Raw genomic sequence first — 26,806 nt, 5'->3', positions numbered from 1 at the left:
AATACAGAACTTTCAGATGTTATAGAGACAAGTTTGAGATTCATTCATATACCTTCTTATTTCAATTCAACAAAAACGCTTAATATCAAAAAGGGTTTTTGGGGATATTATAGTAGTTTTAGACCACCATCGACAACCTGTAAGCACTGGACAGCCGTTTCGAGACTGATAGGTCCTAGGTTCGAATCTCGTGAGGCAGGATAGTGGATGCACACTAACACTGAGCAGTCCCATAATAGGACGAAACGGCCGTCCAGTGTTTCCAAATTTTCCATGGTGGTCTAGCTTCAATTGACTCATGATCTCAACTATTAAAAAAACGGTTAAGGTAACAATTTTATTTACAAAAATCATTTACAGTACAAATTGATGTATTAGTTCACATGGTAATGATTATCTAATTATATTAAGTCAGTCAATATTGAGTTGCTATTTGAATCGAAAATCTATCTCAACATCAACAACTGACGAGTTCGAACTCGTATAAAACGCTCATTCTGTGTTGTGTGCTACTTATATAGACGTAAGTAGTATATAACGCTAGTCAGGAATAGAATGTCTAGTAGCAGAAAGTCAAGAAGATAAAGAAAGAAAGAACGAGAACAATGCTAATTAAAATATGAATTCTAGGAACTGGGTTTTCTTTATATCAGTAGTATATTGCATAATTAATCAGTAATAAAGTTCACTTTCTTGTATAAAGTTGTTATGAAATAAACTGAATCAGATATTGTCATGGAGATAGAAGTACTTTTCAAGCTGGCATGTAACTAACACCAATCGAAACTGAATATAACTGTTACTTTCAGAGTAACTAAATCATTGACTCCTGATCTGAATGATAAAACCATTGAGAATCAGAATGTGATACAAGTCTTAAATATAAATCATTGGATGTCAAGTCATTATTAGGACAATGTTAAGTTGATACATTTTGCATAAGACCCATGGTTGGCATGCGAATGTTCACAGACGAAGAGTTATCTCATGCAAGGAGGTAATAGGTGTTCAATGTTTCTTTATTCTCAGTTATTGCCTAATTAATGTCAGTCTTTGCCAACAAGAGACTGATCAATAGCAGTGCTAAATAACAATGCGAAGATTCAAATAAACAACGCTAAGTGAATTTAAACTTCACCACATTGCACAAGCAGGTGGCTATCAAGACTCAGTAGCTAAGTGGATAACGCCATGGCGCTTGAAGCGTACGGTACTGGGTTCGAGTCTCATAGTGAACATCATTCTGAGATGCAGGTACATCCAGCTGACGAGTCCCAAATAGAACGAAACACGCGTTAAACTGGATTCCACTGCTAGCCACTATCCATCTTTGCTTATAATCCCAGTCTTTGTTGAAAACAATAAAATAATAATGAGCTATACAACCTCTACATTAAATTTACATATAATAGATACTTCCAATATGATTAAGTTGTCGTCATACGATGTTCAACTGATAAAACATACTTTGCCATACGTTACAGAATGATTAAACGAAGTGTTATATCGTGTGAGTACGTGCGTGCCCTGTTTGATATATGAACGTGCCGATCACCGCCAATCAGAGAGGAGCGTATTTATTGATCGCCCAATGATACACAAAAGCCGTGTGAGCAGTCTTGAGGACTACTCGATCCTGCTATCTGCCTAGCTCAGCCAGGTAAGTTCAGAACACCAATAACAGCCTCTACAATATAAATCATTATTCTCAAACATACTGAATTTATATACCAAACAGACAGACCACATCGGACTATAAAATAAGAAACAACATTTGTACAAGATTTGGCCAAATGTGACTGTGAATGGGGGGAAAGTAATCAATAGACTAGGGATAACTCAAGAATAGTAAATCGTATAATAATAGTTTATAGATCAACATAAAGCTTATAATAAGGGGAACATGAATATGGATAGTTTAGTTACTTAGCAATTACACAATAGGAAATATGCATATCACATTGATCCATAAACGGATCCCCAAAGTTACCATTCATAAATCTCCACGGGATACAACACAAAGTATAGATTATATAATAATAAGCTTACCTTGTACAGTAATACTAACTGGATCACTTAGTGTATTACCATTATCATTTTGTACTAAACAATAATATAAACCATCCATAAATGTATCCGTTAGGTTGATTAGTAACTGATCTTTATATTCTGAAAATTTCGATTTATATGGTATTGGAGTCATTAAATTGTTTGATTTGGATTTGATTGCTGTTTTACATGATTTTGGACTCCATAACCATTCGATTGATGGAATTGGAAGTCCGGGTACTGTTCAAAAAAAGAAAATCGTATTCAAAAGGGGTTTTGTGGAGATTTCAGTATTTTTCATAGTTGAAATCATGAGTCAATTGAAGCTAGATCACCATGGAAAACGTGGAAGCACTGGAAAGCCGTCTCGTCATATTATGAGACTCCTCAGCAGTCCTGGGTTCGAATCTCGCAAGGCGGGATCGTGGATGCGCACTGCTGAGGAGTTCCATAATATGACGAAACGGCCGTCCAGTGCTTCCAGGTTTTCGATGGTGGTCTAGGTTCAATCGACTCATGATTTCAACTGTGAAAATAAAGTAAAGCGTTCAATTCGCAGAAAGTTCTACTTTCAACAGCATATGATGAAGTTGTGTTTCCTATAATGTACATAAAACAATTTATGTTTATGATTGAGATCATGAATTGATTGATGTTAGACCACCATCAAAAACCTGGAAGAACTTGACTTCTGCTTCTTTCTACTATGTGACTTCCCAGCAGTAAGCATTCACGACTCCTCTAGAGAGATTTGAACGCAGGACCTTCTGTCTAGCGTGCGGACGCTTAACCTGTGGACCACTGTTTCGACATCCAACGATGATAGTGTCTAACTGCAACTAATCCACGAAATCGCGCAACCATCTTCCATTATTTGGGGTAGATAACTGACTCTACATTACATGGATTAGCTCCACAAAAAAATTTGATAACTTACATTTATCATTCAGAATACATTGTAATACTATAGTTATGTTTTCATCAATTTGAGGATTTGATATTTTTTGAATAGTTGGTTTACCAGGTGGATCTTTGGTAAAGAAAAAATAAAAGAAAGAAACCTTAAGGTTGATAATTTTTTAAACCGAAATTCAAATGTGTAATACCTGGAACAATACAACCTCCTAAACTGCAAGAGCTCTATAAATTTTATGAAATTTATGTAATTTCAATAGTTGAGATCATGAGTCAATTTAAGCTAGATCATCATGGAAAACCTCAAAGCACTGGACGACCGTTTTGTCTAATTGTGGGACTCCTTAGAAGTGCCCATTCACAACGCTGCCTTACGAGTTTCGAACCCAGAACCTATCGGCCTCGCGCATGAAAGCTTAGCCTCTAGAATACTGAGCCGGTTGGCGTCTGACAGTGTTAATGTCTAACTTCAACCAATGCACGAAATTAAGCAACATATCCACCATTATCATCAGTGTGTCACTATCTCACCACCGACCTAGTTGACATACACCGGTCACGGCTGCTCATTAAAACTCCAGAAAATACTTCTTGAAGCCAGTCATTAGTGAGCATGTGTTGATTATTATCAGAAGAGGTTTTTGTGTCATGGTCATGTGACATTCACAAATAAACAAACATGAATGATAATAGCTCAATAAATAACCAATCCAAATATCTATCCTATGGTAAGTAAGTTTCAGTACTGATGGTTTAATGATAATACGTTTGACTCTGACAATAAGTAATGAAGGATTGAAGTTTCACCAGATAGATACTATTCAGATTACAAACACACCACAATGACGAATCCTATTTGATAACAAGTCGAGATAAGGATTCCCGCCAAAACATTTCAAATCTTCAATAAATTGATGTAAAATTCATCTTTCTTATCATAGCGATAATCGGGAAGAAGTGCTGGAAGTGGATATGATACACATCGAGGACAACACCTAACTGCATCACAAGGCAAGCCCTCACATGGAGTCTTAAAAGCCAACGGAAAAGAGGAAGACGAAAAAACATATTACGCCGAGAAATGGAGACATATATGAGAAGAATGAACAAGAATGGAATAGAATTAGAAAGGTAGTCTCAGGACAGAGTGGGTTGGAGAATGCTGGTCGGCGACCTATATTCCATTGGGAATAACAGTCGTACGTAAGTAAGTAAGTGAATGAAGATTCTTCATTATAATGTATAGGTAACGAGAGATCAAAGAGATGAAACAATTAATCGTTTGTTTAATGAAGTCACCAACAACAATTTGATGGTTATTGAGAATAACATAAGTTATGATCTATCACTTTAAAATGAAATCGTAAACTTCGAAAATGGATTTAGAAAGAGGATTCAGTTAAACAATACGTGTAATGTTATATCTAGAGCTTAGATTCTTAATATACAGCGTATAAATTGAACAATCGAACAATAGAGCCGTCTTAGTCGCAAATGAGAAGATAGAAGACGAGTAAAAAAGAATACTATTCTAAACACTGTTAAGTATGGTATAGCACTGCCACTGAGGAGTCCCACAATATGACGAAATGGCCGTCAAGTGTTTCCAGGTTTTCCATGGTGAACTAGCTTCAGTTGACTCATGATTTCAACTATAAAATTACTAAAATCTCCACAAAAAATTTCTTAAATTTCACTAGTGTTTGATAAGAACGACAAAGATTATCAGAATTATCAGAACGTAGTTCAGAACATAGATCTTCATCTTCTTCATTACCCTATCAAAATCATATATAAAATTACATCAAACATAGTAACAAAAATCAAACCAATGTGAGATACAACCAAAACAAAGAAATAAAAAAATGACAGATTTAAAATCAACAAGAACTAATCAACATCGTGGTGTATAGGACAAGCTGTGAACCACATGTAGAGAAATTCAAACACTTCACTTCTACCCGAAGTTTATGCTGATGATGACGTTCAGAAGTCGGATGAAAGCTCCACGACCAAACCATTCACCTCACAGAACAAAACTTCATCAAAAAAGGCCCTAATTTTTTTAATTTTTTTTTGAAACTTTGAATTTCATGTTTTTGCGCCAAGAGACGCTTCATTGATCTAGAGTTTACATTTCTCACTCGGAAAACCCCGGACTGTCATTAGTAGACGGATGATGGGCTTCCATTCCTATACACAATGTGTACTTTGTCCTTCCTCTTTTCTATTACACTTCAACATTAAAATTTAGCGCTAGTCTCGTGATACAGTTTGATGATTTCTGTAACGATGTTCAGAAGGACGATGAAAGCTCCACAACCAAACCATCTAGCTCAAAGAACAAAACTTCATCCAAAATCATCCATCTGAGCTACAAACCATCTCCATCATCTCAACATCAAATGACACTTTAATAAAGTATAATAAACTTACAATAAACTAATAATTGTGTTTCACTTTCTCTACGATAAATAAATGATTTCTGAGCCTTTAAGTGGATTCTATTTTCAACTACACATACATAAATACCATGATCATCTATTGTAATTGAATTAATTTTCAATATTGGACTAAACCAATAGAAATGATCATTTGTTAGATTATAATTTGTTGAATATTTCGATATACTACTGATTGATTGAAATAGATCAGAATGATGAATATGGTTCATATTTATCAAATTAGATGAAGATGTGGATGATGGAGATGATGATTTGGATGATGATGAAGAAGAAGATGATGATGATGTTGATGACGATGATGAAGATGATGTTATCTTGTTGGATCTTCGATACCAAAAAATATTGATTGGTGGTGGATTAGATATAGCATCACAAGTGAGTTGAATAGATTCATTATTATAAGCATAGATAATATCATTTGTTTTAATGATTGGAGCAACTAAAACAAGAAAAAAAAGTAAGATCAATAAAAGAAACCATTAAAAAAAGTATCAATGAAGTCTTTACAATAATGAAACATTGATGTGTAGTAAGACTTTGTGTGATATGGCTCAGAATTGATCATAATGGTTTAGGTATATACACTCTTTGTCTTCACTGACTTTATATATCATCATCATTGAAGCAACTACTTCTACGAGTTCTCTATTCATCTTGTTGTGCTAATAAGGTATGGTAACTTGGACCGATGTATATATGTGCCTGGTCCTACGTTGTAGCTGACTGACTGACTGTAGTAAGACTCAGATGTCTAATGACTCAAAATTTATATATTTCATTATATATGACATAATATAAACAATATTGATTAAATTATTTGTCTCCTAGAAGTATATAAGTAGTTAATTCTTATGAGTTATGTCAAGTTGATATTTCAGTAGATCAATAGATTCAGAAATCTCTGCTCTCCAACTTTAAGCATTTTTTCTCAATAATGTGTAGAAATTAATCGAGATGTCGGGGAAGATTTGTAGCATAGATGAATGGTTTTGATGAAGTTTCGTTCTTTGAGGTTGTAGAGCTTTCATCGTCCTTCTGAACGACATCATCAACTCAAACAACCGGAAGTATGTGCTGATGTTGTCGTTCAGAAGGACGATGAAATATTGACGATCAAACCATCCAGTTCAGAGAACAAAACTCCATCGAAAGCATTTATTTGATCATATAATATATAATATATAGACTTGACCTGATATGGGAGATAACAATGTGATATTAGGTAGTCCAATTTAAAATGTTTTGGGAATACACATAGACCAATAAATTTTACTACAGTTTGGTGTGTGCTACTGATATCGACAAATAAACGTAGTATGTATCAAAAATCGAAAGTGAAATTTCTGGAGGCAGAAGGTTAAGAAGATTAAAGAAAAGAGAACTAGAACAGTGAATGATTGGTGTGGAAATAAAAGGAACATTAAAGTCTGAGTCGATTAACTGATATTTTCAAAAGGAACAATCAAGTTTAAGACAACTGATTCACATTTGGTGTTCAAATACATCCGATTGTCCTCACTTGTGTTTTTGTCCCCTACAATGGGAGTGAATCTAAAGAGGATGGTGGATGTTGTCTTGTTAACCGAATCAGTTTATTGATCATTAATTGAGTTTGGATTTGAATTAAATACACAATGCATATACAAAAACAAGAGGATTGTATACAAAATGGTCCAACTAAATTAATGGTTCACAGTTACATTAAATACCCTCAGGGGCCAGGGTAATCTTGCACTGGTTTTCAGGAGAACCAGACACTATTCAGACTTTCACGCAACAACCCAAACAGTACAGCTCAATACTGTTTAACAGGAGAGCCAGACACTTCCCAGGCTTAACCCAAGCAATACAGCTCAATCCCGCCCCATATGAGAATCGGACACTATGTGGGCTTCAACGCTACAATCCGAACAGTACAGCTCAATCCTGTGGCGCAACCACACAGCTACCAAGCACCTGGTGGACCGAAATTAATAAATACTCACACTAAAACAAGTGTAAAACGGTTGAAAGGACTGAAAATGTCATTTATTTAATGAAATTATTCGAAGAAGGATGATCTAGTCAAGAGTAAAGTATCTTGGATGCTACACTTTAACGGAAAGTCACTTATGTGACTAACTACAATGAATTCACATTTCAATATCAAATTACTTCGAATATACAGTAAATGTCTTTGCAATGCGAAATTCATAGTATCTCATGTAAAACTTATCATTCAAAATTCCAAAAAGGTCATGATTGAATGACTTCTTCAAACTAGTCAATTTTCATATTTTGATTAGGATCATGAATGAATCAATGTTAAACAACCTCGGAAAACCCAAAAGCACTAAACTGCCGTTTCGACCTAGTATAAGACTCCTCTTCAGTGCTCAACCACCATAATGCACAAGACAGGAGTCCTATACTAAAACGAAACAGCCGTCCAGTGCTTCCAAGTTTCCCATGATAGTCTAACATTGATCAAATTATGATCATAATCAAAACTTAACAATCTCCACAACCCTATTATTGAAAATATTCTTCAACTAATTTTAAAACTTTAAAATTGCATCAATTCATAAAGAACAGGTTAATCAATCTCACAGTTTCGGTTCAATTATACAGAGTTAACGGAAGCGTAGGGAAATATAAAAAATAAAATGTCCCAAACAGTTAATCAATCGCAAATTCATTCGTCTAAATAGATTAATTTAGTGATTCAATAACTCATTCTCATTTAATGAATAAGTCTAGAATAAGCATGAAAATCTTGCAATCAACCCATCCGTAACTGAAAATATAACTTCGAAAAACTATACATTTGAATTGGAAACTTCCTCCATCATTTTATGATTTCAGTTTCTCATTCAGAGTCGTATTTCTTGAAGCTGTCTGATGATACAAAGTACTTGACAACTTGTTAGGTGGCGATTAGAGATTATAGATAGGAATCTCCGAACCTTGAATACGACCTCCAAACACTAACGTACATAACAACAATGTGCACACGTTACAGAATCACTTAGATAAGTGACCACATTACAGCTTGGTTAATAAGATTTGATCAGAGCTATGAGCGATTTGACACAAATAGCACTTATGACTACTCAGTGATCAATGAGTTTGAAATACTTAATAACTTGGATACTAAACACATATGACTAAGAAAAGAATATGTTTTATGTGTCAGAAGACGAAACTAAAATGTATATGTAAGCAAAGATGGGAAGTAGCTAGCAGTGGAATCAAGTTTGATGCGTATTTCGTCCTATTTAGGACTCGTTAGCTGGATGTATCTGCATCTCAGAGTTGATGGTCACTCTGAGACTCGAACCCAGAACCTTTCGCTTCAAACGTCATCGCGTTATCTACTCAGCTACTGAGTCTTGATAGCTACTTGCTTGTGAAATGAGGTGAAGTTTAAATTCATTTAGTATTGTTTATTTGAATTTTCCAATCGATGTGTTAGGACTGCAACTGGTCAGTCTCTAATTGACATATGTGCATATTGTATATACAATGCTTGTGAATTAAGGCTATATTGAGGCTATACGCACAGTATGCACATATGCCAATTAGAAACTGACCAGTTGCAATCCTAAAACATCAATGGGAAGATTCAAACAAACATTACTAAATGAGTTTAAAATGTATATGGATTCACAGTTCATCATGATCACATTTAAAACATTGGCCAAATGATTTTCCTAATTAAATATTAAACTTTTATCGTAGCTGGTCAAGTGCAGTTTTTTCTACGTTAATTTACTCTTTTAATGTTAATCTTTCTGTCTTCGTTATTTTCACAATGTTTAATACATTTGTTTTTAACATACAACCAACTTGGCTGCTTATTCTCCCCCTTTCTCTTTCGTCTGGTTGTCGACTGGATTAGGAAGACCTCTACATCTGAGGGAAAGCACGGAATACAATGAACAGTTCAGAAAGGATTAGAAGATTTGGAATTCTCAGATAACCTAGCTCTTTTATCACGTACGCAGCAACAAATGCAGATGAAGACAGCCAATGTAGCGGCAGTCTCTACAGCAATAGCTCTCAACGTTAAAAGAGGAAAAAGGAAGATCCTAGAATACAACACAGAGAACAACAACTGAATCACACTTGATGGAGAAACTATGGAAGATGTGAGAACTTTCATGTATCCGGTCAGCATCATCGATGAGCAAGAAGGATCTGATGCAGATGTGAAGGCATGCATTTGAAAAGCAAGGTGCGCATTCTAACAGTTGAAGCACACATGGAACTCAAAACAACTGTCTGCCAGCTAACGTAAGTCAGCATTTTCCATGCAAACGTCAAAACAGTTCTACTATATGAATCTGAAGCTTAGACAACTACAACTACCATCACCAAAGAGGTAACAAGTATTTATAAACAGTTGTATACACAAGATACTCAATGTCCATTTACATGATATCATCAGCAACAACCCAATGCAGAAGAGAGTGAATCAGCTTCTAGATGAAGAGGAAATTAGGGAAAGACGTTGGAAGTGTATAGGACGTACATTTCGGAAATCATTAAATTGCATCACCTGAAATCCTGAAGGTAAACGAAAAAGAAAAATAACAATGAACACACTGCATCGAAATCAGAAGCAGACATTAAAAGAATGAATAGCGATTGGAAAGGATTGCCGAGGACAGAGTTGGATGGAGATTATTGGTGAGCAGCCTATACTCCTCGACGAAGTGTCCAATTTTGTTTGACCAAAATTACAAATATACATATTGTTAATGTAATTCATATTTAACTTACAATAATATTCAATGATCAATGATTTTTTTATACTTCCCATTAGATTATAAGCATAACAAGTAACATTCATTCTCCAATTATTTTTAGAAAATCTTCCTAATTCATCATTGAATATGACTTCTTTATTCAAGATAGCTGAATTTAATTGTTCTGTTTCTTCCAATTGAATTAAAAAAAGATACAAATGGAATAAATGAATGAAAACAATACAATACTACTGATAAATATACTACTTAATTACTTATTTTACTTATTTAAACATATAAATATTGGTACAACGAGGCACCAGATATATATGCGTCGCACAAATCTCATTTGATTTCTGTGAGAGCTGTGATACTGCTCAGGTGCCAAAACTGAAGGAGGTGGTTTACATAATGAGCCACACCCGGAGTCTTTGACCTAAAGATCTGATCCACAAGTCAGTGGAGTATGGTGAGGAGATGCAGTCCCATGGTAGCCGGTGACCAGCAATAGGTTCATACGCCATTCGTTCCATCAAGACAATGGAGACTATGTGCAGTAATGGTTTGGAATTAGGGTTTTCCATTTCCTCTGGGTGGAGTTTCGGTGTCCACCAACCCGGCTAAAGCGCCGGACATTCGCTTTTCGTCCCCTCAATTTCGTAACCAACAGTAATGTCACTAGAAGGCAGTAAGTAGGTCTTCTCTGGTAGAGGCTATATACGCGTGGCTTAATTACTCAAGTTATAGAAAATAATATGCAGTGTTTTTCAGTATCGATTAAAGTTGAAACTGTTAGATAATTACACCTCGCTGGCGAGTGCCAAGTAGCACGAAACCTAGGTACAGGGTTTCCTATTGACTACCTCCCATCATTTATCATCTTATCTCAATATAGTGTTAAGTCAGCTAGACTGGTGGCCGTATTGATCGATAGGATTTGATCTGCATTCAGAAGGACCTGACATACATGATATTGATCACCATTCAGTGATCAGTCAATTGTAAATATAATATTTCTTGTTAAATTGGTCGAAAGGAGTCAGTCTATTCACGGGCGACCTGCTTGAATATCTAGGCTATGTGTTTCTGTCATCTAGATATTTCAATAAGTTATCTGTTTTCTTGTTTCTTTTAATACATCATTATGGCTGTTTATCGCATAACCTATTCAGGTGAAAACTTTACGACGTTTCGCTGTACAATTTACAAATTTATACTCACTAGTGACTGACTTCAAGATACATGTCCTGGAGTTCTAGTGGGAAGCAGTGACCAGTGGAGTTCAACCAGGTCTGTTGGGAGATATCAACTCACTGATAACATTGGTGAATGGCTGTTCAATTTCGTGGATCGGTTGAAGTTAGACATTAACACCGTTGGATGCCGGCTCAGTGGTGTACTGGTTAAGAGCTGTGGCTCGAGACTGGTAGGTCCTGGGTTCGAATCTCGAGGGTGTGGGATCGCGGATGCGCACTGCTGAGGAGTCCCATTATGGGACGAAACGGCCGGCCAGTGCTTCCAGGTTTTCCATGGTGATCTAGCTTCAATTGACTCATGATTTCAACTATGAAAATACTGTAATCTCCACAAAACACCCCTTCTGACCTAAGTATGTATTATAGAGTTATTATAGAGTTTTGAATGCTTACTTGATATTCTTTTACCATATTGATCTATCCAATATATAGTTGGTTTAGGATTTCCAATAGCATGACATACAGTAGTACTTGGTTCTTCATATAAAACAATCCAAGGTTCATCAGGAAATTGTAAAATTACTGGGGCATCTGAAATTATTTTAGTAAATAATAGAGAAGGGTTAATATATTCTACTGAAACTTCCGTTAGTAAACATTTAAAGTATAACGAAGGTTTGGCTTACATCTGGTCGAAGAATAAATGAATGGTCACTGCTGGAAAATACTTATGGACTATTATTGTATATAGTCTTATTGGATAACCATTAAGTTACTATATTATAAGTATATTCATATTCCCTTTATTATAAGCTGGGAAGCATCATTGATAAACAAGGAGGATCTAATGTAGATGTCAAGTAGAGGATTAGCAAAGCAAGGTCCGCGTTTCTATAATTGAAGAACATATGAAACTCAAAACAACTGTCAACGAATTTCAAAGTGAGAATCTTCAATATGAACGTCGAGACAGTCCTACTGTATGGAGCTGAAACGTGGAGAACTACTACATCCATCGTCAAAAAGGTACAAGTTTTTATAAACAGTTGTCTACACAACATACTCAACATTCATTGGCCGGATACTATCAGCAACAGCGTTTTATGGGAGAGGAAAAACCAGCTTCCAGCTGAAGAGGAAATTAGGAAAAGACGTTGGAAGTGGATAGGACATTTATTAAAGAAATCACCGAACTGCATTACAAGGCAATCCCTAACTTGGAATCCGGAAGGGAAGCGTAAAATTGCAAAGCCAAAGAACACATTACGCCGGGAAAGAGAAGCAGATATGAAAAGGTAGAATGTTAACTGGAAAGAACTGGAAAGGAAGGCTCAGGACAGAGTTGGATGGAGAACGCTGGTGGGCGGCCTATGCTGCTCTACGAGGGGTAACAGGCGTGAATAAGTTTATTATAGGCTTCCATTTGACCTATTGACTATTAGTATACAATTCACTATTCTAAAATTATTCCTAATTTATTAGTTACAATCTCCCATACACATAACTACTTTTTGTCTGTATATAAACCCAGTATGTCTGAAATATATGATTTGTATAGCGGCGGCTGTTACTTACGTTCTGAACAAAACTGGCTGGGTTAGGCAAGAAGCTACTAATTTAGTGGACTAATAAGAATCAAGAGTTTACTCTGGACCGCTCGTAGTGATTTATGTGTCATTAGTTTGGTCAGTAAGTCGATGTTGTAATTGACGATCGTATCACGTGATATATTAACCAGGACACCAAGATATAACAATTCGCATTTCTATCTAGACGGTTTATGTTTTACGCTTGCTTCTTAGAAAACAATGATGGTGCACCAAAACATTTCTGACTATAAAGAGACATATAATACAGAATATGAAATGTAACCAAAGCGATCATGTTATATTCAGCATCTTACAATGGATCCTATAGAAGTAATCTCAAAAATTCATCAGTGATCATGACATTCGTGTGATAGCAATACTGAACTCAGGATATTAGTCTGGTGTTTGTAGTATGAACTCATATGGTCAGATAGATTACGTACATTTGAACAGTACATCCTAAATTACTGAGTAGACACATTCTTTAAAGCATGTTTACATGGTTGACCTCAGTAGTTTTCATTCAATAGGTTCATATAGTTATAAGAAAATAAAATGAATCTTAAAACTCACATCTTACAGAGATTACATATGGTTCTGATATACTTGAACCTATTCGATTTACAGCTTTACATACAATACGCATACCATCATGTGACCGGGACACTTTCAAACGAAAATGACTGGATGTATTTCCATAAGGAACAATTGTTGGAATATACATTGATGATCTTGTGTTCTACAATGAAAATGATAAAAGACTCTTTAATTTCGTTTAAAAATTGTTCATTTGAATGAGGTACTATTTATAATTGAATTTTAGCTACTACTGACTGAATTCCAACGATCGACTAGCAAATAATCCACTAGTAGTGAAATATTCACTATTGTTATACTTAACTTGGTACTCGGATATTGCCATAATGTACACCACGGACTGACCTCAAGTGAACGAACAGTGAATATCAAGAAGTACGGGAGAGATTTCTCATCTTAGCGTAGTACTGTTTTATGATATACTTACTCAACCGTACCGAGGATCAAATCCAGGATCGTTGACGAGCACCTGTCCATTCTCCTCAATGTAAAACAATCTTTCATCGCTCATTGTGGATTATTGTTTCCAAAACAAAATTATTGAAACTCACTGATTACATCTACTCACCAATATCCCCGAAATTCTATTTGGAAATGAGTACCTGATGAGTATTGTTGAAAAGTTACAGTGTTTCCTAATCAATGCAAATTCAACATTCTCCATAACTGTCGTATTCTGATATTTTAGTACTTTCTTGAGCTTTTGAATTGTCATTGAAGTTATGAAAACACTAGTATACAATTCTAGTTCAGTTTAATCGAGAGGTTCACCTTGTCTTTCTACCTATTGCTTATATAGTATTGATAACATCAAATAGAACGGGACTTAATATATTTCCAGAGAGAGTGATAGGTGAGGCTATAATTTATGAACGAACCAATCAGATTTAAGATCGCAGGACGTGGATTTTAGCGCGAAATACTTTCTTGCATTCGGCTGAATAGCGTTTTGGAACTTTAGTTGATGCCAGTTCGTGATGAAAACTATAAATATAATTCTTCCCTCTAACCATCAACGGTAAATTATAATCTTTATTCTTCACAAAGGTTTATAGCTCTGTCGAAATGATCTCACATGGCCACGCGTATACAGCCTCTAAAAGTGAAGTCCTACTCACTGACATCTCGTGGCATTACTGTTGATTACGAAATTGAGAGGACGAAAAGCGAATGTCCGGCGCTTTAGCCGGGTTGGTGGACACCGAAACTCCACCCAGAGGAAATGGAAAACCCTAATTCCAAACCATTACTGCACATAGTCTCCATTGTCTTGATGGAACGAATGGCGTATGAACCTATTGCTGGTCACCGGCTACCATGGGACTGCATCTCCTCACCATACTCCACTGACTTGTGGATCAGATCTTTAGGTCAAAGGCTCCGGGTGTGGCTCATTATGTAAACCACCTCCTTCAGTTTTGGCACCTGAGCAGTATCACAGCTCTCACAGAAATCAAATGAGATTTGTGCGACGCATATATATCTGGTGCCTCGTTGTACCAATATTCATGTGTATAAATAAATAAATAATAAATTTATAACTCTTATTTAGCCATAAAAATTAGTTGGACATTCTCAAAGTCACTAAGGCATCACTCAAAGGTCGTTCATAATTTATACTCTAACCGAGTGATATTTAAATTTTACAAGTTTATCAAAACAAAAATAAAAATGAATCTGGTAAAAATATGATGATCACCAAAATTATTATGAAATCCTTGTTTGACTGTCACAGCGTTTCGTCCTATTTAGGACACGTCAGTTGGATGTACCTGAGTTAATGTTCACTCTGGGACTCGAACTTAGTACCGTTCGCTTCAAACGTCATCGCGTTAACCACTTGGCTACTCAGCCTTGATAGGCACCTGTTTGTGCGATGGGGGTGAAGTTTAAATTCACTTGGTGTTGTACACTTGAAACGTCCCATAGACGTTTAGGACTGCAATTGATCAGTCTCTTATTGGCATATGTGCATCTTGTACGGATTGTTTCGATAGTGCCTCAAGCTACAAGCTTTATAAGCACAGATGGATAGTTGCTAGAAGTGGAATCCAGGATGAGCGTCTCCTCCTATTTGGGGACTTGTCAGCTGGATGTACCTGTATCCCAAGGTTGATGTTCACCCTTGAATTAAGTAGCTGTGTTGATAACGCGATGGCGTTTGAAGCGAACGGTACTATGTTCGGATCCCGGGGTGACCATCAACTCTGAGATGTAGGTACAACCAGTTGACCAGTTCCAAATAAGATGAAACGCTCTTCAAACTGGATTCCACTGTCCGCCGCTATCCATCTCTGCTCATAATATTATTGATTGTTGAAAAGAAAAAACTAAAGATACATTGGGAAAGTATAAAGTAAATTGAATTTTGCTTACTTCATTTCTCTGTAATGATTCATGTATATTGTAATTTATATCTTGTGATACTTCCAACTTCATTGAAGTTATTGTTGTATTTTCCATTGGAAGAAATGACCAAACTATTTGAGGTGAAGGTAATCCTTTTTCACTTTGACATATCAAATCAAGGTATTCACCTTCAATAATATATGTGTCATTATTTGATTCTTTACTTAATTTAAACAATTTCTCAGCAGTACTATGGGTGTTAACAGTAATAGAAGGTTTACTCGGAGGAGCTAAAATATCAAAGGATAACAAATGTAATTTTCTCATTGAACAATTACCACATATTTGTTAGAAAAAACTTTTTACAACCATATTTATCAGCATTGTAAGCAACGATGATCTTACGTTCATTAATTCTTCTCGCAAATGGGCTGCCGGTCAGGAATCTCCAACATACTCTCTCTCAATCTTTTCCATCTAATTGTTCAAAAGTTTCATTCACTTAGTATTGTTTTGGTTGAATCTTCCCATTGATGTTTAGGACTGTAATTGATCAGTCTCTTATTGGCATATGTGCATACTGTTCGTATTGCGTCGATAAAGCCTTAATTCACAAGCATGGTAAGCAAAGATGGATAGTGGCTAGCTACAGAATCCAGGACGCATGTTTCGTCCAATTTGGGACTCGTCATCCGGATGTACCTGCATTTCAGAATTGATGTTCACTCTAGGACCCGAACCCAGTACCGTTCACTGAGTCCTGATAGCCACTTGCTTTTGCAATAGGGTGAGCCGAGTGGATAACGCGTTGGCGTTTGAAGCGAAAGGTACTGGGTTCGAGTCTCAGAGTGAACATCATCTCTGAGATGCCGGTATATCCAGCTGACGAGTCCCAAACAGGACGAAACGCGCGTCCTGGATTCCACTGCTAGCCACTATCCATCTTTGCTTACCAAAAGTTTCATTCGTTTATTTTTGATGTCTCACTCAAATTCTCAAGACAGGGTGTGATTTGATCTGAACATTTTCTTTCTGACTTCAGAATTTCGAACTTAGGCGTGCTTGGTGATGTAGTCTGATAATTTCCTTTATATGTGTCTCATCCAACTCCAGTGTATTTTACTGATCTCTTAATTTTTTTTAAAGGCGATTTCTTTTCTAACACAGTACGTCGTTGCTGATGGTGTCCGGCTAACGAATTTCGGGTATCTTGTGCAGAAAAGCTTTTATAAATACGTGTACTTTCTTGATGATGATTGTGGTGGTTCTTGAAGTTTCACTTCCGTGTAATAGAACTTTTTTGATGTTTGTATTGAAAATACTGACTTCGATGTTAACTGACAGACAGTTGTTTTGAGTTCCATAGGTTCTTCGTTTGTAAGAATGCTGCTCTTGCATTGTAAATCGGTTCATTGATATCTACTTCAGATCCAGTTTGTCCATCTATTATGCTGCTGATCAAGTACATGAAATATTCCATATCTTCCACAGCTTCTCCATCAAGAGTGAATTATCTGTTGTTCTCTACGTCGCATCTAAGGATTTCGCCTTTTCCTTTGTGCATTTTGAGGCCTATTGCAGCAGAAGCTGCTGCTACACCGGTTGTCTTCAACTATATTTTTGTTATGTATTGGATAGAACAGCTAGTTTATGGGTGATTAGCAAATTATCTATCAGTTTTCAAGCTGTCAATTGTAATCCGTGCTTCCTCTGAGATGTGTTTTTGACCTTGTCAATGTCCGGAACGAAATTTCCATTAAACTTTCCTGATGGCGTTTTTTCAGTCACTTAGTGCTTCTTTAGCCTGATTTTCGTCTTGAACAGGCTAATTCCTATTAGTATTACAATAATAAATACAAATAGCCTAGCCTAGGTGTTAGTTATTTTTTGATTATTTGATCAAGTGCACACATGTATATCTGGCTTAAAATCACACTCCATGTGTGATGGTTTGTTGAACCAATACATAACCTCAACTGTTGAAGTATTCTAACGTCTGATATAGTAGGTAAAAGTTGAGCACATTAGCAATTGAGACAATACTTCTCATAAATAAAAATAAACTTAATTTCATTTCGAAGTTTGTCTACATTTAAGGTAGTTATAAAAATGTTTCGTCTAGGTTCATTGTTTATTTATATGATGTCTATGTTATAGACACCAAAGTCAGAATTTTCAATAGAAATGTCAAGATAGTTCTACTGTATGGGGTGGAAACTTGAACAACTACGAAAACCATCATCCAGAAGATACAAGTGTTTATTAACAGTCATCTACGCAAAATACTTCGGATCCGTTAACCAGACACTATCAGAAACAATCTATTGTGGTAGAGAACAAACCAGATTCCAGTGGAGGAAGAAATGAGGAAGAAGTGCTGGAAGTGGATAGGACACATGTTGAAGAGAGTACCCAACTGAGTCACAACGCAGTCCCTTATCGCATGGAATTCGCAAGGTCAAAGGAGAAGAAGAAGAGGATCAAGGAACACATTAAGTCGAGAACTGGAGACAGACATGAGAAGATTGAACAAGAATTAGATAGAATTAGATGGGAAGGCTCAGGACATAATGTCTTAGAGAATGGTGATCGGCGGCCTATTGAGAGGAACAGGCGTACGTAGGTAAGTTATAGATACATGAGTTTATAATAGATATATCAATGGTTCTTATTAGTTCTATATATTCACTAACTTACCTTGAACAATTAAATATCTATTCATTGTGATTGTTTTAACACCAGCTAACATAGCACATTGATAATTACCACTATGATAGGATTGTATATTTGTTATAGTTAATATTCCATTTGATTGAACTTGTAGATTAACCAAATGATATTGTTCTCTAATTATAAATTGAAAAAAGAAACAAGATTGTTTAACTCAATGGAAAAAAGGATGAGTATTCAGCTACCACTAAATCTTCATACTGAACATTTAACTACTGAATTTCAATGTGAGAAGATTTGATAATGCTTACTTACTTACTTACGCATGTTACTCACAACGGAGCAAAGGCCGCTGACCAGCATTCTCCAACACACTCTGTTTTGAGTCTTCCTTTCTAGTTCAATCCCATTTTTGTTCATTTTTCTCATGTCTGTCTTCATTTCGCGATGTAATGTGTTCCTTGATCCTCTTCTTCTTCTCCTTTGACCTTGAGAATTCCAAGCGATAAGGGACTGCGTTGTGACTCAGTTGGGTACTCTCTTCAACATGTGTCCTATCCACTTCCAGCACTTCTTCCTCATTTCTTCCTCCACTGGAATCTGGTTTGTTCTCTACCACAATAGATTGTTTCTGATAGTGTCTGGTTAACGGATCCGAAGTATTTTGCGTAGATGACTGTTAATAAACACTTGTATCTTCTGGATGATGATTTTCGTAGTTGTCCAAGTTTCCACCCCATACAGTAGAACTGTCTTGACATTTCTATTGAAAATTCTGATCTTGGTGTTGGTGACAAGTGCTTTGAGTTCCAGATGGTTTTCAGTTGTAAATACGCTGCTCTTGCTTTGCGGATCCGCGTCTTCACATCTGCATCAGATCCACCGTGTTCATCAATGATGCTGCCCAGATATGTAATGGTTTCCACATCCTCCAAAGCTTCTCCGTCAATTGTAATTCGATTGGTGCATGTTTTATTGTTTTGGAGACTCTTGCTTTTCCCTTTGTTTATATTGAGACCTGCTGCTTCTGAGACTGCTGCTGCATTGGTCGTCTTCTCCTGCATTTGTTATTGCGTGTGTGATAATGCTATTAGGAATCAAATAACTCCAACACAACACAAACATAAGTTTTGATGGTTGTGTGGTGTGTACTACTGATGTTCACAGATGTGTCAATAATCAAATGTGGGGTAGCTGGAGGCAGAAGGTCGAGAAGATCAAGGAAAAGAGAATCAGAACAGAGAATGATTGGTGTGGAAGCGGAGAAATAATAAAATCTGAGATGATCGAATGATATTTGCAAAGCGAACAGTCAAGTTTGAGACAATTGATTAACTTTTGGCAAATGAAGTATGTAAAGTATGGTTCTTAGTTCTTAGTAAGACCTTGTGTACTTTTGTGTTCAAGTACATTCGACTGTCCCCACTTGTGTTCTGGTTCACTACAATAGCAGGTACCAGGATATGACATATTGAATCATTTTATTAAGTTGCATAATTATTTGCTTTCGTAAATAAGATTTCATAAACAGCGGAAAATGTATCTCAAGCACGTCTCCTGATGTCGCTTGATTGAAATACAGATGAACCAACGTTTTATTTATTAACTAAACTTAGAATTCCCTTCCCATATCCACATCAAAACTATTTTGTTTTCAAATTCAAATACGAGATCATATATAGTACACCCTCGGAAGACAAAATTAAAAGTTTCCATGTACAAAAAAGAACTTAGCAATTCACTGATCCGAAAGAGGAAGGTTAAAGAACAAACGACGTTGGAAATCGATGCAGTTATGGAAAGGATGAATAGCAAATGGAAAAAAAAACTGGAAAACATTGTCCAGGACAGGTTTCAATGGAGAGTGCCTGTAGGTGGCCTATGTTCCTCCATGGTAATTACACACATTTCTTTCCTTCTCTGAAAATCTTTTTCCTCAACCGACTTTCTTTCCTCAAATGTTCACATTAATTTCCGTAAATAATGATGTCACATCAAAAGAATCCATAAACTTACCAGCATTATTTATATGGCTCATACTGTTAGCAAGCTCAAATGAATCTTCTAATTTATACGTTGCTAATCGTGTTCTTTAACACAATCAAAGGTCGATAGGTATCTGCTTCTAGTTACTACCAACTATGTTTACAAATTTACATGTATCTGTATCTACGTCCGATTCCAAGAACATATTCCGAAAAGTCTGAGGTCAAATAGATAATGAGCATTCAGCAGTGCCATCTCAAAACATCTCCACACAGGAAATCAAATCAATACACTGAAGTCATTTAAGATGATTAATAAACAATCAGACTTCAATCTTTTGAAATTTTCCGAAGCGTTAGCGATCAAATTTCTAAAACTAGATCGATCTATCTATCTAAAAAGAGACAGTAATAAATCTTTCTTTGCCCTGATGACATTACACCCCCCCCCTTTTCATTCATTACGTCATTCATTACTTCAACCCCTTTTTTTCAAGCTTTTCTTTACACCATTGTCATATTTTTCATCGATTCATGATTGACTGATTTCAATTTATATTTATCTTTATTAGAATCAATGTATTTTTAGTTGCTTCATTACATAATCCTCAAATGTTTGTTAACTTCATAAGTTCTAATCCCTGTTTCCATGTTCTGAAACTTTCCCTCTCAAACTTTATTTATCTATCTAAAACAAAATTTTAAATACAGAGATAAATGGTTGATAACAGTGAAATCCTGGACACGTGCTCCGTCTTATTTAGGACTCATCAGTTGGATGTGCCTGAATCTGAGCTGATGTTTAGTCCAGGAATCGAACACAGTACCATTCGCTTCAAATGCCATCACATTATCCACTCAACTGCATTAATAACTCTATCGGAATATTCGCTACATCATGATACACATATTCATCTCTTATCACCTACGTAGTTATTATAAGTATATCTATATCTATAATGACGTTGATTTTAAAGATATTATCGGTTTGAAAGCAGCTGATGAGAATGAATTTATAATATTCTGCACTAATCTTCATTATTCATCTATTAAAGATATTGAAGAGAATTATGTATATGAAAATAGACTTCTAATTTCATGAAAGAAAAAATGTAACAAGTTAGACATTAACACTGTTGGATGCCAGCCGACTTAGTGATCTACAGGTTAAGCGTTCACATGCGAAACCGATAGATCTTGGGTTTAAATCCCGCTTAGGGTATAGTGGATGCGCACTGTCATCGAGGAGTCTCATTATCAGACGAAACAGGTTTCCATGGTGGTCTAGCTTTCATTGACTCATGTATTCAGCTCTATCGGAATCTTCGCTACATTATTCACTGAAGAACAGCACCCTTCAATGAAATAATATGTTTAATTCTATGTATTGCCTCTTCTATACTACCATTTGCGAACACACATATATATACAGAACTTTCTATAATCAAAATGAATCTTTAAAATTTACTCAAGTTGAATAATTTATTCAAAAAAAAGAAAAAAGAAAAAAAGAAAAAAAGGAGAGGAAAAAGGAAAAAAAGGGGGGGAGTCATTGAAACATATTTCATTTCCTTCTTTTAATAAACTAAGTTAAATAAATTAATTTGTCTAGAAAGAAAAAGGCAATGAATTAGTGGAGCAGATTCTGTATATATTTATATATAGAGTTCCGAAATAAATGAAATGGTATATTTATACTGAGATGTTAAAAGTGACAATCCAGAGTTGTATTTTGTACTTAAGAAGCAAAAGCATTTTAAATATATTCACTTGGTATTGTTTGTTTGGATCTTCACATAGATGTTTTAGGACTGTAATTGAACGGTTGATGAGTCCCATATAGGACGAAACGCTCATCAAACTGGATTTTACTGCTAGCCACTAACCATCTGTGAATATGATGCTTGTGACTTGAGGCAATATTGAGGCAATCCACACAGGATGCACACAAGTCAATAAGAGACTGATCAATTACAGTCCTAAACAATAATGAGAAGATACTGTGGTGTGACTGCTCTTTGATGAGGTAATGAAAATGAACTGAATGACAACTATGAAACTGGCATATAACTGTTGTGAACAAGAACACGAGTAGGGACAATCGAATGTATTTAGGCACAGAAATACTATATATATCAGTAAAATATAACAACTATACAGTAAAAAGTTAGTTTGCAAACTATCAATCAATTGTCTCAATCTGGACTATTCCTTCTGAAAATATCACTCTATATTCTTCGATTATTTGTACATGCATTTTTATGCGAATTATGTTTCGTTATTGATCTTCTACTGAAATACATTCAATGCTTGACCATCATTATATACTACTTATGTGGATAAAAGTAATCAACACCATAATACAAGCAAACAACACCAAGTGAATTTAAACTTCACCCCATTGTACAAGCAGGTGGCTATCAGGACTCAGTAGCTATGTAGATAAGTTGATGGCATTTGAAGCGAACGGTTCTGCGCTCTAGTCCTGCAGTGAACATCAACTCTCAATGTCATTTTATATTCGTGTTTAAGCGTTTCCACAACTATCGTTCAGAATTTTCCTAAATTATTTTAAGGATGGCTCGTTGGCAAACTCAAGGAAACCTCAAGAAGCCCAGAAAGCGCTGAAGACATTCCATTCAATCGCTGCTAGAGGAACATTCTAGAATGCCAACATGTAGCTTTCCTAATTGATGACTAAGAAGGATTCCTTATGTGCCTATTGGCTGTCTGAAATAATGATTTACTTTCAGACAAAAACTATAAATACATGATATTTTTGTACTATATTTGACACTGTGTGGGGAATAACATTCTTACTTACTGGTCTTCTGTCTTCTCTCTTGTGACGTTGCGGCCTGACAATCCAAGTAGTCTAGCACTACGTAGCAGAGCAAGAATCTAAAGCTCTAGACTTTTATGAACCTATTCACGTTTTCTAATGAAGTTCTTGTTCCATCCTGAAAAATACTTTTTACTTATCCTACATATGAACCCAAATAAATGAATGTATTCATGTTCAAATGTTTAACTTCATTTTCCTGTAAGGTTATCTGTGTTTTCGCGACTTCAATAACCTTTGGACACTATACAATAGGTGAACTAATCTAAGAGAAAAGAAATTTGAGCTGTTTCACTGAATACTGTGATAACATATTAACTCAATCATCTATCCACGAATTTTATCGGTATGACGGTATTTGTGGAGATTGTATAATTTTCGTAGTTTTACTTAGAAACTTATACTGTCTAGACCATTTCTAAAGACGAGCAGGCATTGGATCTGTCATATATTTTCTCATTTGAGAGTCTTGAAATAGTGAGTATCCACGAAATCACCACAGTAGATTGAATTCAGAGTTTGTACTCTTGCACGAATCGGCTGTTCAAATGTCTTAATTATTACTAATGAACTAAGAAAGTGTTTTTTCATACTTACTAACTTACTTACGCCTGTTACCCCCAATAAAGCATAGGCCGCCGACCACAATTCTCCAACACATTCTGTCATGTACCATCCTTTCTAATTCTGTCCAACATTTGTTCATTCTTCTCATGTTTGTATTCATTTCTCGATGTAATGTGTTCTTTATTCTTCCTCTTCTCCTTTGACCTTCAAGATTCCTTGTTAGGGCTTATTTTGCGGTGCAGTTGGGTGCTTTCCTCAATATGTGTCCTATCCACTTTCAGCTCACCTTCCTGATTTCTTCCTCCGATGAGATCTGGTTTGTTCTCTCCCACAGTAACTTTGTTCTGATAGTGTCTGGTCAATGGATCCGAAGTATGTTGCGTAGACAGCTGTTAATAAACATCCGTGTCTTTTGGATGATGACTTTCGTAGTTCTTCAGGTTTCCGCCCCATACAGTAGAACTGTCTTGACATTTGTATTGAAAATTCTGATCTTGGTAATGGTTGACAACTGTTTTGAGTTCCAGATGTTCTTCAATTGTAGATAAGCTGCTCTTGCTTTTCCGATCCACGCCCTCACATGTGCATCAGATCCACCTTCTTCATCGATGATGCTGCCTAGATATGTAAAGATTTTCACATCCTCCAAAACTTCTCCGTCAAGTGTAATTCAATTAGTGCATGCTGTATTGTATCGGAGAATCTTGCTTTTTCCTTCGTGTGTATTGAAACTTACTGCTGCTGAAAGAAAGTGCTTAGCTTTTCTTAACACCAGAAAAACCGTTTTATCAATGATTTCTTTCTGAATTTCCGCTGTTCGATTTCTCTTTTTTTTTTACCATAATTCGGTATATAAGATTTAATTGTCTTTGGATCGAACTAGAAAGGAAGGCCCAGGACAGAGTAGGTTAGAGAATCCTAGTCGGCGGCCTATTCTCCATTAGAGGTAAGTATTTGTGTACAGATTCGACTTTCACTTCTTTTGGAATATTTGAACTGTATACTTGGTCAGTTGAGGATTGTTTCTTTCCTAATTATCCAATCAGAAATATTGATGCATTCATCAAAGTGCCGATGTTTACCTTATTGACAACTAAATGTTTATTTTAAAACTCAATAGGAACTATAAATTTTATATATTTAAGATCATTAGTCAATTGAAGTTAAACCACCATTGGAAAACCTGGAAGCACTGGACGACCGTTCCATCCTATAGTGGGATTCCTCAGCAGTGCGCATCCACGATCACGCTTCGCGGGATTCGAACCCAGGACCTACCAGTCTCGTGCCAGAGCACTTAACCAATAGACCACTGAGTCAGCATCCAGCGATCTTAATTATATAAAATACTAAAATCTCCACAAAACGCCCTTGTGATAAGGAACTATAAATGTTTAAGCAACATATAGTTATACACATCTTATCCTTAATGCATTACGGATTGATAGCATGTACACAGTTTATGGAACTCAAGATGTACTGAACAGTCAAGGTCATAGATTATTCAACAGTGTAAATTCACAACATTCTTTTGAATGAAATCCAGTAATTACAGGTCTTTCTGGAAGCGTTAGATTCTGACACCATTGTGCTAGTATTAAACAGTCGTTTCATTAAGATCAACCCATGATGTTAACCATGAACGTTTAGTGATCTTATTTAAAAAAAAAACATACCTTAAATAAAAACTAACTTACTTGCATGTTACATTTGGTTTACAAACAGCTAATTCAATAGTTTCTGTAATCGTTTCATTCATAGATGTATCATTTCGATTAGACATTGATAATCCTTTGAAATTATTATTATTTCCCATAGTAACCATTGGTGTAAAATACCAAATAATGAAATTTGTATTCAGGTCAGGTATACAATGTAAAGTGATTTGTTCACCTTGTGTAACTGTTTGATTAAAAATAGAATATTGTACATTTTTCATAATGTATGATGTTGATAATGAAGATTGAATTAGTTTATCAGCATCTTGAACAAATAGTGAAGCAGAAAAAGTAGAAATTAATGATAGTTGTCAGTATGGGGTAGTGGAGATCAATACGCTTTTGAATATGATCATGAACCGATTGATATTAGACCACCATTGAAAACCTGGAAGCAGTGGACAGCAGTTTCGTCCAATTGTGAGACTCCTCAACAGTGCGCTTCTACGATCCCGCATGCCACACTCGAATCCAGGGCCTTCGGTTAACCTCTAGACCACCGAGCCGCTTGACATCCAACGGTGTTAATATCTAACTTCAACCAATATACATCTTTCATTGTAGTGAGGTAAATACCTGTCCCTATCTGACACCGGTTAGCTCCACTGGTCACGACTTCTTACTAGAACTCCGAAAATTCCCTAACGAATCTAGTCACTAGCGAGCACAAAAAACAGCCTTCCAGCGTTTCCAGGTTTTCAGTGGTGGTCTAATATCAATCGTTTCATGATCTCAATCAAGTTTAATTTATTGACTATGATATATGATGAAATCCATAGCGTAAAATACATCCAATACTGAATGTTGACTCAAGTAAAGTAATAGACAAAACAAGCACTATACCGATTGATGTGCACAAAGTACCTTTTTTGTCAAACAATCATAATAATATGATTTTGTTTAAAAAACGTACTCGTTTTATGTATTGATGACAGTCATCACAAAAGACGACGTAAGAAGTTGAAATATGGGTCTAGTTTAATTTGACGTTTTATCTGTGGAGTGAATTTTTAATGACTTCTTCCATAGTTTCTGTTAAACTTGATGATCAACATAAGTCACTGTTGATTGATTATGACTAAAAAAACGCAATCAATGAATCCAAACACAATGATATAAAGAACATTTGTTCTA

At 35.8% G+C, this 26,806-nt stretch overlaps 1 protein-coding gene across 1 annotated transcript in view; it reads right to left on the bottom strand.

Annotated features, from left to right (window-relative positions):
• The window catches only part of Smp_181250 (putative hypothetical protein), a gene marked incomplete at both ends in the record, with an annotated part of 52,153 nt that extends 26,260 nt beyond the window's left edge, over positions 1-25,893 (bottom strand). Inside the window, 5 exons of the mRNA XM_018799840.1 lie at positions 2,050-2,289; positions 13,518-13,683; positions 15,918-16,180; positions 18,588-18,736; positions 25,652-25,893. Of these exons, the coding sequence (XP_018651589.1) occupies positions 2,050-2,289; positions 13,518-13,683; positions 15,918-16,180; positions 18,588-18,736; positions 25,652-25,893 (1,060 nt within the window). The remainder of the gene's footprint in view (positions 1-2,049; positions 2,290-13,517; positions 13,684-15,917; positions 16,181-18,587; positions 18,737-25,651) is intronic.
• Between the last annotated feature and the right edge of the window lie 913 nt (positions 25,894-26,806).

The sequence above is a fragment of the Schistosoma mansoni genome, chromosome 3 (genome assembly GCF_000237925.1).
Source record: "Schistosoma mansoni strain Puerto Rico chromosome 3, complete genome".
NCBI classification, from domain to species: domain Eukaryota; kingdom Metazoa; phylum Platyhelminthes; class Trematoda; order Strigeidida; family Schistosomatidae; genus Schistosoma; species Schistosoma mansoni.
Note: the sequence above shows the minus strand (reverse complement) of the source record. Positions and strands in the feature narration are given on the sequence as shown.